This window comes from Coenobita brevimanus, chromosome 70, assembly GCF_032717465.1.
Source record: "Coenobita brevimanus isolate Jiangsu-jjx chromosome 70, ASM3271746v2, whole genome shotgun sequence".
Taxonomy (NCBI): Eukaryota; Metazoa; Arthropoda; class Malacostraca; order Decapoda; family Coenobitidae; genus Coenobita; species Coenobita brevimanus.
This window is the reverse complement of record NC_137023.1, coordinates 42,756,666-42,774,485: the sequence shown is the minus strand read 5'-3', so window position 1 is coordinate 42,774,485 and position 17,820 is coordinate 42,756,666. Positions and strand designations below refer to the sequence as shown.

Genomic DNA, 17,820 nt, shown 5'->3' with positions numbered 1-17,820 from the left:
TTAACATTCCCTGAAAGAAATATCAGCTACTCACTCCACATTTTATCCATCCATCATCCAATCCTATGTTGCCCCATGAGGTGCACAGGAGCCCAGGGCTAGGTTAGTTGATCCTGACATTTAAGAGGGCAGTGACCAGCTTCACTCATCCCTGAGTGGCATTACATGAGCAATAAACCCCAACCACCCCTTAGAGATAAACCTACACAGGCTGAAGCTGACTGGAGCACCTTAATTACCCACTAAACCACCAGGCGCCATAATTTGGTTACATATGGTTACCACCCAGCGTAGTAACTGGTTTCCTGGTGTACAGGAAGCCATTTGGCTTGTCACTCAGTGTAAACCATTGGCAAAAGGAAGAGGAAAGAGTGAAGGACGGAGTGTAAAGTCACTCTACATCTTATATTAAAAAGTATTTAAAAATCTGATTACATCTTTTTCAGGAAAAAAAGCAGCACGAGTTTCTTAAAAATATATTGCTGTACTCATTTTGCTCTTTATAACTTATCATTAGCTGACACTTCATCTGACACTTCCTTCACTGGCCTAAATTGCCATATCTGTATTCTAAATGCCAAGTTGTAGCAACAGAATAACAGTAGAATATGGTGTCAGTCATAAGGAAAGGCCACAGAACAGATGCACAGCCATAACATTGTTTTTCTGTCATTGAGCTACTTAAAATTAGCAACAAAAAGATGAAAACAAGGGCCAGGGTAACATGATTATACAGTATGGTATTTGTTAAACTGATAACACTGCATAAACAACAGCCCCAGTCTTGTTCATCCAGTGATGCCTGGTAAGGTAATCTAACTGAATACTGTCCATATGAGTTTACTTCTGAAGAGCATTTAGGATATATTACTCAACATAATGCCACTCAGGGTTCAGCATCTGACCACTCACCTTGTACAGTATGCCATAACTAAGCAGTCTAGCTCCAGGTCCCAATGATCTATCTATCTATCTATCTATTGCCAGACGCCTCAATCCCGTTTGGGGTGGCCACAAACAAATCGCCTCCAAGTCGCCCTGTCCCCCGCCATTTCACTGCCCTGCTCCCAACTCACACCCCCTTCTCTCATATACCTCTCCACCCCATCCCTCCATCTCATCCTTGGCCTCCCCCTCCCTCTTCCCCCCTCCACCTCACTCACATACACTCTCTTCGTCAGTCTTTCACCCTCCATCCTCTCCACATGGCCAAACCACCTCAGTGTGTTCCTCATAACGCTTCCTATCACATCCACATCCACACCACAACGCTCCTTTATATCCTCATTCGTCAGCCTGTCTCTCCACGTGACTCCACAGGCTCCTCTTAAATAACTCATTTCCACTGCTCTCACTCTTGACTTGTGTCCTTCCAACAGTGTCCAAGCTTCACTTCCGTACGTTAGAGTTGGTATCACAATACTGTCATGTAGTAACTTTTTCACTTCCACGCTCACTTCCCTGTTTCTTATCACTGCTTTCAAAGAACCAGCAACTTTTCTTCCCTGCTGTACCCTTTCAAGCACTTCACCCTCCAAACCTCCATCCTTACTCATCACACTACCCAAGTACTTAAACGTACTCACATTTTCCAATTCCTCACCATCCAACCTCGCTGTACATTCACTAACTTCACCTCTCTCAAAGACCATCACTTTACTCTTCCCTACATTCACCTTTAGATTCCGTTTCTTACACACTCTCTCAAACTCATCCACCAAGCCTTGCAGCTCCCTTTTGTCTTCACTCAACAACACAGTATCATCTGCAAACAACAGTACAGGGAGTTTCCAAACACTATCCCAATGATCCTGATGGAATAATAAAACAGACACACAGATAGATGGACAGAAAGATAGATAGACTGACAGAGAGACAGGTAGATGGATATATTAATAGGAGACAGAAAGATACCTGTATACAAAGGTAAATAGATAGAGATACCTGTATACACAAAGATAAATAGACAAATAGTGAGATAACAGTTAAACATACAGCTCTTCTCAACAAGGTGGAGTTAAAGACTATTCGTCACATGAACTCTCCTCCTCTTATCCATTCCCTTCAATCTCTGTCTCTTCGCTGCACTGTTGCATCTTTATCGCTTTTCTATCGCTACTTCAATCGTCACTGCTCCTCTGAACTATATGCTTGCCTCCCTCCACCTCTACGACAGGCGCACAGCACCTGTATGTCAACAAACTCTCATCCCTTTTCTGTCCAACTCTCTAATGCAAGAGTTAACCATTACTCCCAGTCCTTCCTTTATGCAACAGGTCAACTCTGGGACTGTCTCCCTCTGTCTGTATTTCCTACTTCCAATGATCTCCAGTCTTTCAAATGCAGTGTGTCCAGGCATCTTGAAATGAACGGATCTTGAAATTGGCTCTCTGCTGTATTGTCTTTATTTCTTTCTTGGAAGGAATGGTTCGTGGGTTCCTTGCCTTTGGTTCCTTCGTCTTTGCATTAAAAAAAAGAAAAAAAGAATCTATATTAAAGTCTGCCTCCACTTACTGCAAATACATACAGAAAATCTGATATTATCATCACCAAACAGACTAAGACAGTAACATACTGCAGAGTGTAATGACAACTTGAGGGCAGCCTGTCAGACAAGAGGTAGATCACTAGCCAGGAAAGCATTAACCTCTTGAATCTGAGGACATACAATTTTCTTATTCTTGCTATCTTCGGACGACTGTTCAATCTCGTTTAGCATGAGTTACATTAGCGATATCAGGTCTAGTAATAGGATGCAAAAAGTACTGGTCCACAATTTTGCAAAATTGTTTAATCTCTCATGAGTTCTCAACAGGTACACATCTTGATTCTCTGATATTTTGGCTATTTGTGCCACCCTTCATGAGAAAATTGACACACTGGAGCACAATGCAGAAAACACAGAATTAATACTGCATTGTACAGTAATGGGGTCTATAAAAGCCCGCATTGCCTAAAGGCAAAGCAGGGCTCTTCTGTTTGACTCAGTGGTACTGTGCGCGCATGTAGAGCACAAGGGCCTGAGATCAAATCCTGGCCAAACCAGTGATTAATTACTGAAGTTTCATTTCAGCTATTACATTGGCTGGTAGCGGTGTGGGATGTGAGGCAAGGCTTGGAGGGCAATGATGTTGGTTATCTGACAGCGTCTTAGTCCTTACATCCCGGGGATGAGCTGTTCTGTGTGGTCCGCAGTGTCCCCAGTGGTGGCCTACAATGCTAAGCTACCATGTGTGTTCAAAACTCACCATATTAATCACCAAGGGGAGAAAAGAGTGATGTAATGGGGTCTGTAAAAGCCTGCATTGCCAAGAGGCAAAGTGGGGATCCTCTGTTTGGCTCAGTGGTAGCATGCACGCGTATGGAGTGCAAGGGCCTGAGATCGAATCTCAGCCAGGTCAGTGTGATTAATTTGTTAAGCTTCATTTCGGTTATTACAATATCGTATTGTGTGTATAATTTATAAAAGTTCCAAAATGTTTGCATGCGTCAGCATTGGTCACCTAAGGTTGCTCTAAACACTGCTTTATCTATGGCAGCCTCCTTATTTGGTTCCTTCTCACTGAGGGCACAATCTGTGATCTCATCCTACATCTTTTAAAGTCTGGCTCTCACAATACCCTATCCTCAACATTCACACCTCTCATCTTCAGACATTTTCCATCCTCTCAACATGACCAAACCATCTCAGCCTACCCCCTCCACATCATAGTACCAATATATTCAAGTCTCATCCTTCTTCTCAATTCTATTTAATCACAAACCTAGCCCCCCCAAGCCTTGCATTCAAGGACATACTACACATCCATCTGATCAGTGTCATTTCTGTATGTTTGAGCTTGCAAATATCCTCTTGCTTTACTACCCAGGTTTCACTCCCATACAGCATTACACCTCTAACACACGCTGCAGGCAAGGATCCCTTAGCATGGAGGGAGAGCCCTCTCAGTGTTGGAAGAGGTAACATCTCCTTGAATTTCCTCCAACCACTCCTTACCCTAGCCACACAGGTAGCTCTAGCTCCACCTCCGGTAAATAACATGTTCCCCAAAAGACAAAACTCCTTTCTATATTCAGGAGACTCCCCAGCAAGATCAGTCCTTTCATGCTTCTCAGTGGCTACATGCTCTCCCTGACATACTGCACACATGAAATCAGCATTATTTCATAGCCCACCTTAATACCACTACATCTCTTATGTACCTGCTTATCACAAACACTGCACAAAATGGAATTCCTTCCTGCACCCTTGTGACAAACTGCACATGGCCACATTCCTTCTGCTTTGAGAGCACCGCCATCAACCCTAGGTATCATCAGTCTGTTTTATCTGCATTTACTCTCAAACCTTTATGCCCCAATCTGTCTTTCCACTTCTTTCCTCTGTCTCCCTTTCATTCACTGCAATCAACACCAATTCATCAACATACAACTCATATGGGAGATCACTTTTGAAGTCATGTGAGACAGCTTTAAGCACTATGACAAACAATGTCACAAACATTACTTCAGAAATGGATGCCTCTCATGAGAGACAATCTATGCTGATGACATGGTGCTGAATGCAGGAAATAAAAGGAAGGTGGAGGAGAGATTTAGGAAGTGAAAAAATGGATTGGGACACAAAGGTTTGCTGCATCATCTAGAAAAAATCACCAGTGTTTTTAGGGATCTGTACAACAAGAAAGTAAAGGCTGCCCACCAAGCACTCATCACTATCTATTTCAAAAAGTAACAAAAAATTAGTCCAGCCATCCAAAAGATTAAAGCTGATGATCATAATCCAGTGGTGTTACCAATGGTTACCGATGTAACATACAGTATTTTGAGTCTGAAGGATTCAAACTCATGGAGAGGGAGGCTGAAATACAAGTGTGCAAGAGGGAACCAAGCAAGAGATAAAGAGATGGGAGGGAGGGGTGGAGGAGGAAGGGAGGGACTGGGGCTTGCAGTAAGCCATCTGCCATGACTCCACACGACTGCATCATAGCTCGCACCATTCACATTCCTTTATGGAGTGTTCTTGTTTCTTTATTGCTTTGCATAATGCTCCTTTGTGTTAAAATGTGTATTTCCATACAATGAGAATAATTCTGGGAGGGAAAAATAAATATGATTTTCAGAAGCTCCAGACTAACTGGTATTATTTCGCATATAAACGGTTGTGTTAGTCTGGTAAGATTCTCTTTTCGTGATTAGTTACCAGACTAATACAATCAGTAAGTGACGGGGTTAATAATAACTATAACTACATCTACTTGAAAAGTCTCTCCAATGCTAAGGAGAATCATTGGGTGGTAACACTAAAAATAGTATAAAATATGTTACTGAGCTGAAGAGGTAAATAATAACAGATATAAACATGCCTCTTCCCCACCTTCACATAAACACTGCTAAATGGTGTAAGTTAATCTCATATGACCTCCTCTGAGGTACTATATAAGTCCCAAGACTAGACTACCACAGTCCAGAACATTTAAGGCTATGAGACTGATCTATGCCAATAAAAACATTTACTACCCCAAAACTAAGTATGCCAAGCAGTCTTTGTAAACCCTCCAAAGCCATCATGCCATGAATCTCCAAATCCAAGAATGTAAAATGTGGCTTCTTATTCTCTGTAAAACATTTCCTAGTGAATATCCTCAGAGTAAAAATCTGAACTACACACTCCCTAGTCTCTCTGATCCTTTACTACAATGATGCTTTTCACTGTAGTCGGGCTACCTGCTGACATTTTTATTCAGCTGGTGAGAGACCTCTGGTTGTAATGGTGTTACAAACAACCTCCATTATCCTTCAAACTGATGACTATTATTTTATTTTCTAAACTGCTAAACTACAATTCAGTACTTAAGTTGGCTTATGACACACTTCTCACAGTGATGGAGATGTTACCTATTTCAAGATTAATGTTTCATTTTAGTTTAATCAATGAACTAATAATGACTTCACTGACTTTCCTCCTATTGTATTTACATTATTTACAACTTGCCCTTCAACATAAAAAGATACAACCACAATGAAGTGCTATCATTAGAATTAATTTTACACAGATCTAACAGAAAAAATGGCTAAGTCTCAAGTTTTTTCAGTATAATATTATGTACTATGCTCATATTTGCTTTGTTTCCTGAAGCCTGTCTGACCATCTCATTGAGGGCTTGAACAGTTTTCTTCTTCTTCTTGCTCTGCTGTCTCTGGTACTGATTCACCTGCAAAACAATCAGCACATAAACACAGTATAATCATAAATCACTATGTCTACCATCATCACCATCATCATCATAATCACCATCACCACCACCATCATTACCCCCTTCATAATCATCATCATCTTTACTTCATCATCATTATCATCATCTAATCCTGTGTTGCCCCATGAGGAGTGTAGAAGCCCGGGGCTAGGCAAGTTGATCCTGACATTTAAGATGAGAGTGACCTGTCTCACTCATCCCTGAGTGGCAATACGTGAGCAATAAACCCCAACCAAACTCCTTGGATATGGAAACCTGCAAAGGCTCAATCCGATTGGAGCGCATTAATTACCCACCAGACCACCAGGTGCCATAATTTGGTTATAAGGTTACCACCCAGCGTAGTAAATGGTTTCCTGGTGTACAGGAAATCATTTGGCTTGCCACTCAGTATAGAGGTATCCATAGACAAAAGGAAGTGGAAAGAGTGAAGGAAAGAAGGACAGAAGAGGGAGTGTTGAGTCATCTGTATGCATAAGAAGGAAGAAAGAATGAAGGAAAGAAAAACAGAAGTGGACGGATTGAAAGAAGGACGGAAGAGAGGAAAGGGCAGTCAACCGTGGGCGGCACTACACCGAGTGAGAGGATGGTGAGTGCTCCCATCTACCACTAATCATCTTTCCTTCCTCTACAAATAAAAAGAGAGGGGGGGGATATGATCCTGCAACAGAAAAGAGAAAGCACAGTCTTAGAAGAATAAGCACGAAAATGTTCAATGGTGTAAGTCCATAAACAAAGAAAGAGAAACCACAAAAGAATGAGAACTATCAAACAGAAAGACCTGTGAAACTGGCCTACTACAAGTATATTCATACACCAATTGAGTCATCAAAATCCTGGCTCCACCTAACATGCAAAAGCATTATTTTGTCACAACATATTACAGTATTTCTTAACAGATGTGTTTCACATACATCTGTGGTACTCTGCTGATTTCCTAGTTAAAAAGGGGTGTAATCCTTGTTATGTGCATCTCTGTATGTACTTCATCCAACCATTTCAATGCACTGTCAGTTTCTTAGCTTCTTCAGCTTCCATGCCTCACTGTCTCGCACATTTACCACACATTCATCTACTGTCAGCACCATACTTCAGTAAAACCTTCCATAATTTCCTCTATTCATGTAATCATATACTTTATTTGAGGCCTTAAATACTGACATCCCACATACGTTTCACATGCTTTCTTCTCTATCTGCCTCAGTGCAAACATGACTCATACATCCTCTGTCAATTCTAGAACCACTGTGTTCATCCCCTATCTTTCTTTACCTTCTCAACAGTATTATTGTATTATTATCATTATTCCATACATTGTGCCATTCCTAAAACACTCAGCAGAATTATCCTAAGCCAATTTCTGCCTTCATTTGAGTCATACAGAAAGTATTTTTTTACAAAAAGTCACAGCCTTCTCCCACTTCAGTGGTACAATTTCACTCATCCAGGCCTTCTAACACCTTCCACTCACTCCACTACTGTATATATTTTATTTTCTAAATATACGGTACCTCATCTACACTTGCTGCCTTCCCAATCTCCAGCCTCTCTACAGCAATCTTCACTTCTGCAACAGTCCCATTATCAACACCACATTCATTCTCTGAGCACCACAAAATCTAATCCTTTTACCACCACTCTGCTCTAACCATTCTCATTCATCACGTTTCAATATATTTTTTCCATCTGCTCCTTACTTCTCTCACTTTTGTTAGCAGAGTCCACTCTCCTTCCTTGTTTTCACTTCACTTTTTAATAACCCTTAGTCCTACTTTTTCATACCTCTTTCCAATATTACTTCCTATTCTCTGAGTGGCTTACATCCATTTTTCTTATTAAAAAAAAAAAAAAAAAAAAAAAAGAGAGAGAGAGAGAGAGAGAGAATTATGAACAGGCAAAGTCACAGTACCTAATGCAAAAGTACGTGTTTAAGGCAAATAGTACTCCACAGTTTGACATCAAAAATGTTCACTTCATCATCCATAATGACACTACACAGAACATCTTTGGGTTCTCTGCAAGCACTTTTTCAAAAGTTCCCCCAAATTATGAGTGACAATAAAGAACAGTGAAAAAACAGCAGATGAGAAGAGGTGTTGAAGGAAAAGTAAGCTTTTCACAGTTAGATTCTATCAGCCATAACACTAAGGCTTAAACTGCAAGGAGGAAGGCATGTCCCTAAACTTTTATGATAATTCTGAAGCATGTGACAAATACAAAGTATGTCTAGCTTCTCTACACTGTTGCTGAGTGCAATCTGCAATGTGGGATGCAAGCTAATCACATCTAATACCCACGGGCCTTTTATAAATGACCCTTAAATATTAGGGGTTTGTTTTTCCTTCACAAATTAAGTTTAAAGGATATAGCCATTACGGCCATTATCTCGTTAACTCAGGAAGTTGCACTGGCACTTCATACTCAGTCTACTTCTATAGTAGACCCTTGCTATAATGGTTCATACTATATCAAATATCGGATTTAATGGAAAGCAAGAAGGCCACTGGACTTTCACTGGCTATAATAAACATCACCATCATCATCACCATCCACACCTCCTTCCCACCCTAGGGCAGGGTGAGGAGTTGCAATATCCAGGCAGCCAAAGTTTGCCCAATTCAATGGGCCATGCTTCCACTTACTTGTCATTTAAGCCCTCGAAATCTTGGCTCCATCAGATAGGCCAAAAAATATTTCACCAAAGTTCTGTAGCTTCACATATACCTATCAGATACAGCCAATCCGAATGATGTCACGTCAAAAAGGGGTGCCAAATCCCTGGTTATGTGCTTCTCTGCACAAAATTCATCCAGCCAGCACACTTGCCAGTCCCTTGGCCTCACCAACTTCCATACCTCTCTTCCTGACACCTCATCCACCATATCCCTCCATCTTCCTGGCCTACCTCACCTCCTCCTTCCTTCAAATTCGCTCAGATATACCCTTCTCACCACTCTATTGTCATCCATTCTCTCCACATGACCATACAATCTTAGTGCACTCTCTTCGATTCTGGTATCCACAGACTTCCTCACTCCGTAATTTTCATGTATCACATTATTCTTTATCCTATCCACTCTCTGTACTCCACATACATTCCTCAGCAGTCCCATCTCCAATGCTCATACTCCTGACATTTCATTTTAATGTCACACCATAGCCTAACATCTGTATATTAAAGTTGGCACTAACACTCCTTCTTGTGAGCCTCGTGCAGCTGCAACACTCAAGCCTCTGTTTCTTATAAAGTCCTTTTTAACACCAGCTACTTTCCTTCCTTGTGCCACTCTACTTTCCAATTCTTTTGCACATCTTCCTCTCTTTTCTATTACTGTACCAAGGTACTTGTACTCTCTCACCAATTCCTGTCTCTTTCCATTCACTGTAACATCTCACTGGGAGTCACCTTCTCTCTAAATAATCATCACTTTACTGTTTTCTATGTTTACTCTCAAGGCATGACACTCACAGACCTCTACAAAACTCTGCACTAGTCTACCAAGCCCTTGTCTGGTTTTTGCAAGTACTGCATCGCTGGCATACAACATTTTTGAGATATTCCATCCATCACCATTCATTATCAATGCCATCCTTCTCTCCATTACTCGTGTTTTTACTTTTCTCATCATCCCAGCCATGTATATATTGAACAACCATGGGGACATCACACAACCTTGTCGCAAGCCTACACTGATCGCGAACCATTCATTTAAAATGCTCACTTACCCTTACACATCTCACTACCATCATAAAAACTCTTGACGACACCTAGCAGCTTACCATCTACACTGTACATACATTAAACCTTCCACAATCCTTCTCTGTCTACTCTGTTGTATGCTTTTTCCAGATCTAAAAATGTCATAAACACCTTATTTTCCTTCTCACACGCTTTCTCCATTGTCTGTCTCCCTCCAAATATTTGATCCACACATCCTCTGCCACACCTAAAGCCACCCTGTTCTTCACTCACTAGGACTTCTGATATCTCTCTTACTTTCTCTATAATAATTCTTCCATATATCTTCCCTACAACACTCAAATGACTTATGCCACAATAATTCTTGCACTCACTTTGCTAATCTTTATTTTTGCACAGGGGTACAATCACTGCCTTTTTCCACTCTACTGGCAGTTTCACTCATCCATGCCTTGTTACATATCCATAACAAGCACTTCATTCCACTCACCCCACTACACTTAATTGTCTTTGCATTCACCTCATCAACCTGGGCTGCTTTCCCATTTTTCAGAGGCTTGACAGCATTCTTCACCTCTGCTAGTGTTACATTTCCTGGCACTGCATTCCTTCTCTGTACACCCCTAAATCCACTCATGTTAACATTCACTTTGCTCTCTCCACTCCCATTCATCAGACTTTCAAAATGATCTTTCCATCTAGTCCTTACTTCATCCCCATGGGTTAATAATCTACCACTTACATCCTTCACACTTTCACATTTCTTTCCATAATCACTTCTACATTTCTGCACCTCTTTCCAGAATAGCTTCCTATTTTCAGAGTAATTTGCATACATTTTTCTTCCTAGATCATTTACCTCCTTCTTTTTCTTCTTCACTAGTTTCTTTACAGTGTCCATTAAACTGAGTGAAATGGATTGCAATACATGTATTTCCTACCACCTTTACACCAACCTGGCCTGAAGTTGCCTTCTCCCTATTGTGATTGCTGAGCTGTAACAAGAGACTATGGTACTGTACTAGCCATGAAGAAGTGCTGACAAGGATGTGAAATTATCAGCAAAAGGGCAAAAATTATAGGCCAGGTTATTGTAAAATGGGTATAGTTTACATTTTTAGTACTAGAATATGCAATTGTATTCATTTATTTTCAAACATGTGCTGCGAATACCTCCTCTGGGGGGAGCCCTCGGATATACAGTCATGGATTAACGGCTTTATTGGAACTGTCTTTCCCACAATTAATCCCTTCTAGCAAGGGTCTACTGTATATAACATGTTAAGATTCTTCTGTACGTTATTTACAGAAACTATGCCCATATTGAAAGGGCACACAGTAATGCTGTATGGTAGTGAGACCTGGCCAGTAAATGGAGAAGATAGTCATAGGTTCAAACATACAAAAATGACAATGGTTGGATGGATACACTGTATGTAGTGTGTCCATGAATGTGAGGCCTGAGGGGCTAGGACTGTGCATGAAAAGTTGAGAGGAAGGGTGGGACTTGAATGTATTAGTGTTGTGATGAAGATGGTAAGATTGAGATCGTTTGGGTATGGTGAGAGGATAGAGGATGACAACTGGGTGAGGAAGGTAAGAAGTGTGAACATCAGGGGTAAGGTTGCAAGAGGCAGACCAAAAATACCAGGATGAGGTCATATCGTGTGACCTCAAGGATAATTGACTGAATAGGGAGGCTGCCAGAGATCGAGCAGCGTGGAAAGCCACCATTATGTGACCTGCAATGCATGCAGGCAAGGTTGGAGCCTTTATATGACAAAATTATACAATACATTAGCAAGAGAAGACATTCTGTACTGGAAAGCTTCTTAATGCATATTATGACTGCATTAAAATAGTATGCAGTACTGAGCATTCAGGAAAGTATGAAAGTAATTTGTAAAACAACAACTAAGGACAAGGTGCTGAAAAGCCTCTGAAGTGCAAGAGAATATGGCTCCAAGTATACAATAACAGCTCAATCACTTCACCATTCATCCATCAATCTAGCATAAATTCTATACTGTTCAATAATGGATCATGGAGTCTGGGGATAAGCAACTTGGTCCAGATACTGATTTAGGGTGAGAGTGATCAGTCACAACCTATGAGAGACATCAGATGAGCAATTAACCTCAGCCACCCCATCAACTTGCAGACCCATAAAGGCTGGAACACCTTGGTCCACAAGACTCCATCCATCCATCCATCATCAAAGTATTTATTTCAGGGTTACTGAGAGAGAAGGCAACTCCCAGTGTGATGTTACAGTGAATGAAGAGAGACTGGAATTGATGAGAAATTTTAAATACCTGGGTACAGTGATAGAAAAGACAGGAAAATGTACAAAAGAATTGGAAAGCAGAGTGACACAAGGAAGGAAAGCATCTGGTGCTATGTAGGTATTGATGAGAAACAGTGTCTTGAGTGCTGCAGCTAAGAGAGGCTTACATGAAGGAGTGTTGGTGCCAACTTTAACATACAGGTGTGAGACTATGGTGTGGCATGAAAATGAAAAGTCAAGTGTAAGAGCTGTGGAGATGGGACTGTTGAGGAATGTATGTGGAGTGCAGAGAGTGGATAGGATACAGAATAACAAGATTCGTGAAAGATGCAGATTAAGGAAGTTTATGGACACCAGAATTGAAGAGGGTGTACTAAGATGGTATGGTCATGTGCAGAGAATGGATGACAATAGAGTGGTGAAAAAGTTATATCTGAGCAAATCTGAAGGAGGGAGGAGTCAAGGAAGGCCAAGACAAAGGTGGAGAGATATGGTGGATGAGTGTGTGCGGAGGGGAGGTATGGAAGTTGGGGAGGCTCAGGGACTGACAAGAGATCGAGCTGGCTGGATGAACTTTGTGCAGAGAAGTGCATGACCAGGGATTTGGCACCCCTTTTTAACATGGCAGTATTCGGACTGACTCTATCGGATATGTTGATGTGATGCTACAGTACGTGTTGAAACCTTTTGGCCTATCAGATGGAGCCAGGATTCTGTGGGCTTGACTGATGAGTGAATGGAAGTGTGGCCCACTGAATTGGGCAAAATTTGGCTAACTGGACGCTGCTACTCCTCACCCAACCTTGAGGTGGGTAAGGAGGTCCAGATGATGATGATGATATATGGCAACCAACATAAGTAGTAAATAGAGGGTTACAGGAAACCATTTGGGTAGTCACCATCAACCATTTAAAAATACTAACCATCTTCGGATTCTCTGTCAGCACCATTTCCACAATGCCGTCTAGTACTGCTTTGTCTGACACCATCATCCAGTCATTATCAAGCACAATCTGTGGAGGATTAAGATTGCAGTCAGGGATGTGTTCCAAAATAACACAACATTTGTTATACAAATGCTATTATAAATGATGGGAACTGGAAAATCAGTTTCATAGGAAGCAATGGAACTTCAATATGTACTTTGCCACTTACTGTGAGCTTCACAGAAAAAAATCTAAGCAAGTAACACATAATTGTCTCTTTCTGCACTGACTACAGATTCACTAGGATGGCATTATTTTTTACTGCATATGGTATGATTTTACTTCTACTTCTGCCAGACAATAGTTGTTGGCTGAGGAAAGACCTCTCACAATGCAAGGGGTAAAAACACTATTAACCTATCAGTAAGTTTTTTCCCCACAGCTGACAGGAGATCGAGCTGGCTGGATGAATTTTGTGAGGAGAAGTGCATGATCAGGGATTTTTGGCACCCCTTTTAATGTGGCAGCGTCTGGACTGACTCTGTCGGATACGATTATGTGAAGCTACAGAACGTGGTGAATGTTCTTGGCGTATCCGATAGAGCCAGGATTCCGGGGGCTTGAATGAAGAGTGAATGGAAGTGTGGCTCATTGGATTGGGCAATTTTGGGCTGTCTGGACATTGCTGCTACTCACCCTGCCCTAGGGTGGGAAAGAAGGAGGAGGATGAATGAGCTTATTCTTGCCACCTCTAACTGAATTATTTGGCAAAGAAAAAACTTTTCATACTGAAAACATTAATGCCTCTTTAGGAGAGTGATCAAGGCACACGTGTCATGACAGAAAGTTTTGCATAAATCCTGTACTTAATACATATGTCAAGCAAAAATACGGTATGCATTGTATAATTACATCGTTGTTGAAGTTGCTCAACCCCGGCCTGTCTAGTCGAGCAGCCCACTGACCACAGGTAAGCAATCACCCTTAGGGGGTTATCCCATAATTCCCCTACACCACTGTTGTTGTTTCAGTGACTTAGTGCGGCATGTGCTGTGCAGTCCTCCATTATGTTTGTTATACTGTGTGGTCCTATTCTGCAAGCTAAACATGTGTCATCTATGATTCCACCCAACCCACATCTACGCTGGCAGCTAAGGAGGGCTGGGTGATGTCCCGCTCTAAGCCTGGCTAGGTGAACACGATCATCTATAATTAAGGACACTTCCTACTAGAGTGGATACCAGGATGGGGGGGGGGGTGTTATAATATGGCATTGTGATCAAGGTCTTGTATTGCCCTGGGCATGAAATGAATACGTAAGTGTTTCTTCACTGCTAATGTTGGAATATATCTGTCATTGTAGAGGGCTTGATAATGTTTGTGTGGTGACTGTTTTATATGTCTAGATGTGTTGTCTGTCTCTGTCATTTAATGACATGGGTATTGTGGACTTGCACAGGCTGCTGCACAGAATTGTGTGCTCCTCATATCAAGGAAGTTTCGACAGGGAAGACTTTAGTTTCCGAGTGTAAGTGAGCTGTGGTAGTGGTTTTGGTGCAGCCAGTGGTGAAGTGCAGGGTACTGTTCTGCATGATTTGCAAGCTATTGTTACAAGTATTAGACAGGACGGGAGCCATGACAGGAAGGCATAGAACATCACTGATCTAATGAACTGTTTGAAGAGTTAGGAAAGTATTTCCTTTTGTTACCAAAAATCTGGGCATAGTATATTAAGACAGAGAATGCTGAAAGAAGCCTGAATTATAATGTTTGTACGGTAACTTATGTTTGATGTATTAATGGCATACTCTTACACCTTCAATGGATAACATGAAGCTGTTACCTGTTGTCAGTAATATAAATCAAAAAAAGAAATGCAGTATAACTGGGGGGGGGGGGGGAATTTCACTAAAGACAGTGCAATCAAAAGTAGAGATCCTAAGCAAGCACAACTGCTTCAATATTTTACCAGAAATCTAAAATAACTGTGTATTATTATTATCAAACTACCACTCCTCACCCTATCCTAGGGTGGGAATGGAGGTCTGGATGATGATGATGATGATGATTACGGTACATTTTTATGGGGGTACAGATGGTAGTACAGTATAGTTCATCAGCTAAAATTATGGCAAATTTATAAACAAGGTTGTGTTTCAAGAATGAGATTGGTAACATGGTTATTAAGTTAAGAGCCTCCAATTGAATATGAGAGGAGGAGCAAACACATAGTCTCACCTGCTTGGGAGTCCGAGCATCTTTCTCAATGCAGATAAGTTTGATGATCTCCTGAACTACATTGCTACTGATGGAATCACTTTGACGAAGGTCCACCAACTCACCGAATGCCGACTGTGAGAGAGGACTGAAATATTTTAAATATTAAAATGAACTTCCACTTGCCTGGAAGTAATATTGCATCAATTCTCAACTCAACTCTGGTCACAGTAACAAGTGATTCATGGTTTTAGCTATCAAGTTGTTGGCCTGTTAGGTCCAGGGTTCAAATCTTGGTGCAAGCAACTGGCATCATTCAACTTGGAAAAAGGTAAAAAGGTAAAAGGGGGGGGGGGGCAAATGGCACGAGACAGCTGTGGCTTAATCACCCACTATCCTGGGATACAGGGCCACTGCACAATCGGTGTTAAACAGTTACCTCCCCTAGGTGTTACCTTAGGTAACCATTTTACCTTTTAACCCACAAAGGGTAGCTGAATACCTGAGTCAAGTGGCACCAGCTGCCCAAAATAGGATTTGGACCCTTTTGCAATCAGGCCAGCTGTTTCATAACTAGCATAGCTAACCACTCAACCACCATGGCAGTGACTAAAATTGTGTCCTAAAACTATACAATTCAATAAATAACAAAAAATACAATATATATAATAATTCTTTACAAAGCAGATCATTAAAAAGTATCAATCATACCTGGATGTAATGTCTGCATTGATGATGTTGAGGATTCGAGTGAGATCATTAAAAAGTAGGTTGCAGATTAGTACTGGACTGCGATGAACTTCACTCATCACTCCCATGAAGTACTCCAATGCCCCAGCTTGGCTCTGCCAGTTCACAGGTAATACATTACCTAACAAACTAGCCTTCACCCTGTTCTTACAAAGAAGTCATGATGATGATAATGATAAACAAACTGGTACAGGGTATGCCTAGAATGGAAAGTACTTAACCCGAGGCGTCCCATCAACGTATGGGTACGTTGCAACATTATGTAACTGCCAGTCCCAATGACGTACTGGTACGTTGCACAATTGCAAGGTTCCTAATTTGCACAATTTTCAATTTTCGCGCATGATTTTTGGTACATATACACAGGACACCTTCCTCTATTCCTCTACAAGACGCCAGGCAGGGACAATGCCTTACACCGCATAACCTCCCCCCCCCCGGCACACCACTGTCTCAGCAATTCACCTGTTACCAGTGACCTGGCCAATAAAGACATTCAGGGCCAGAGTGATTCCTCAATCGATGACAATCTGGAGGGATAAAGTTTACATAGCATTGGAGGAAGAAACAGTCAGAAATGATGATCAAGTAATGTCACCAAAAAAGGTCAGGTATGCTGATGAGTTAGTGAGTGAAACAATGCTTATAATGCCTATTTTACTGTTTGAAAACCAATATACTCTCGTACTACATATAAATTTGTACCAAATAAATAAATAAATACCATTTAGGAGTGGTGTGAAAAAGCTACCCTCCCATAGAACTCATTTTCTTTGGAGCCAGCCTGATAGAAAACCAAGTAAGGTAAGGAGGTACTGCTACCTGTATCGAATAATTTAAACCTCAGGTGAGCGATTTCTCTATGAATTTTCAATGTTTCTCACCACAAGCGGAGGTTTTAGCCAAAAAAAAAAAAAAAAATCCAAAATAGCTCGGGATTGGGGGGTATCGGAGGTGCGAAATCGGTCGGGACGTGACGGGTTAATGCATTGTAAAAGGTAACCACATGAGGCATACAAAAAGGAAGTGGTAACCTCCTCTGTTTGTGTTCATGTAAGGATATGGGTGCATCATCACACTGATCCTGTGGCAAAAGCAGCCTCATATTTCCTACGACACAGGCACTGGGAGCAGAGGGAATTCTGGCAGGAGTTTCATTTCTGCACTGAGTCATCATCATCATCATCATCACCATCATCTGGACCTCCTTTCCCATTCTAGGGCAGGGTGAGGAGTAGCAGCATCCAGACAGCCCAAGTATGCCCAGTCCAATGGGCCACGTTTCCATTCACTCATCATTCAAGCCCCTGGAATCCCGGCTCTATCTGATATGCCAAAAACTTTCACCACATTCTGTAGCTTCACATCAACGTATCTGATACAGTCAATCCGGACGCTGTCACATTAAAAAGGAATGCCAAATCCCTGACCATGCACTCCTTCTCACAACATTCATCCAGCCGACTACATTTCATCAGTCTCTTAGCCTCACCGACTTCCTTACCTCTCTTCCGCACACACTCATCCACAACATCCCTCAACCTTCTCCTTGGCCTACATTGCCTCCTTCCTTCAAATTCACTCAGATATACCTTTTTCACAACTCTAGTTATCCATTCTCTCCACATGACCATATCATCTCAGCACTCTCTTCGATTCTGGTGTCCACAGACTTCCTCAATC

General features: G+C 41.5%; 1 protein-coding gene across 1 annotated transcript in view; it reads right to left on the bottom strand.

The window, feature by feature from the left end:
- Positions 1-5,105: 5,105 nt before the first annotated feature.
- Positions 5,106-17,820, bottom strand: part of GatB (glutamyl-tRNA(Gln) amidotransferase subunit B, mitochondrial) — a 28,680-nt gene continuing 15,965 nt past the window's right edge. The window contains exons 10-13 of the mRNA XM_080277588.1: positions 16,099-16,232; positions 15,409-15,535; positions 13,168-13,257; positions 5,106-6,215 (exon numbers count right to left, since the gene is read on the bottom strand). Coding sequence (XP_080133714.1) covers positions 6,075-6,215; positions 13,168-13,257; positions 15,409-15,535; positions 16,099-16,232 — 492 coding nt within the window. The 3' untranslated portion in view covers positions 5,106-6,074. The remainder of the gene's footprint in view (positions 6,216-13,167; positions 13,258-15,408; positions 15,536-16,098; positions 16,233-17,820) is intronic.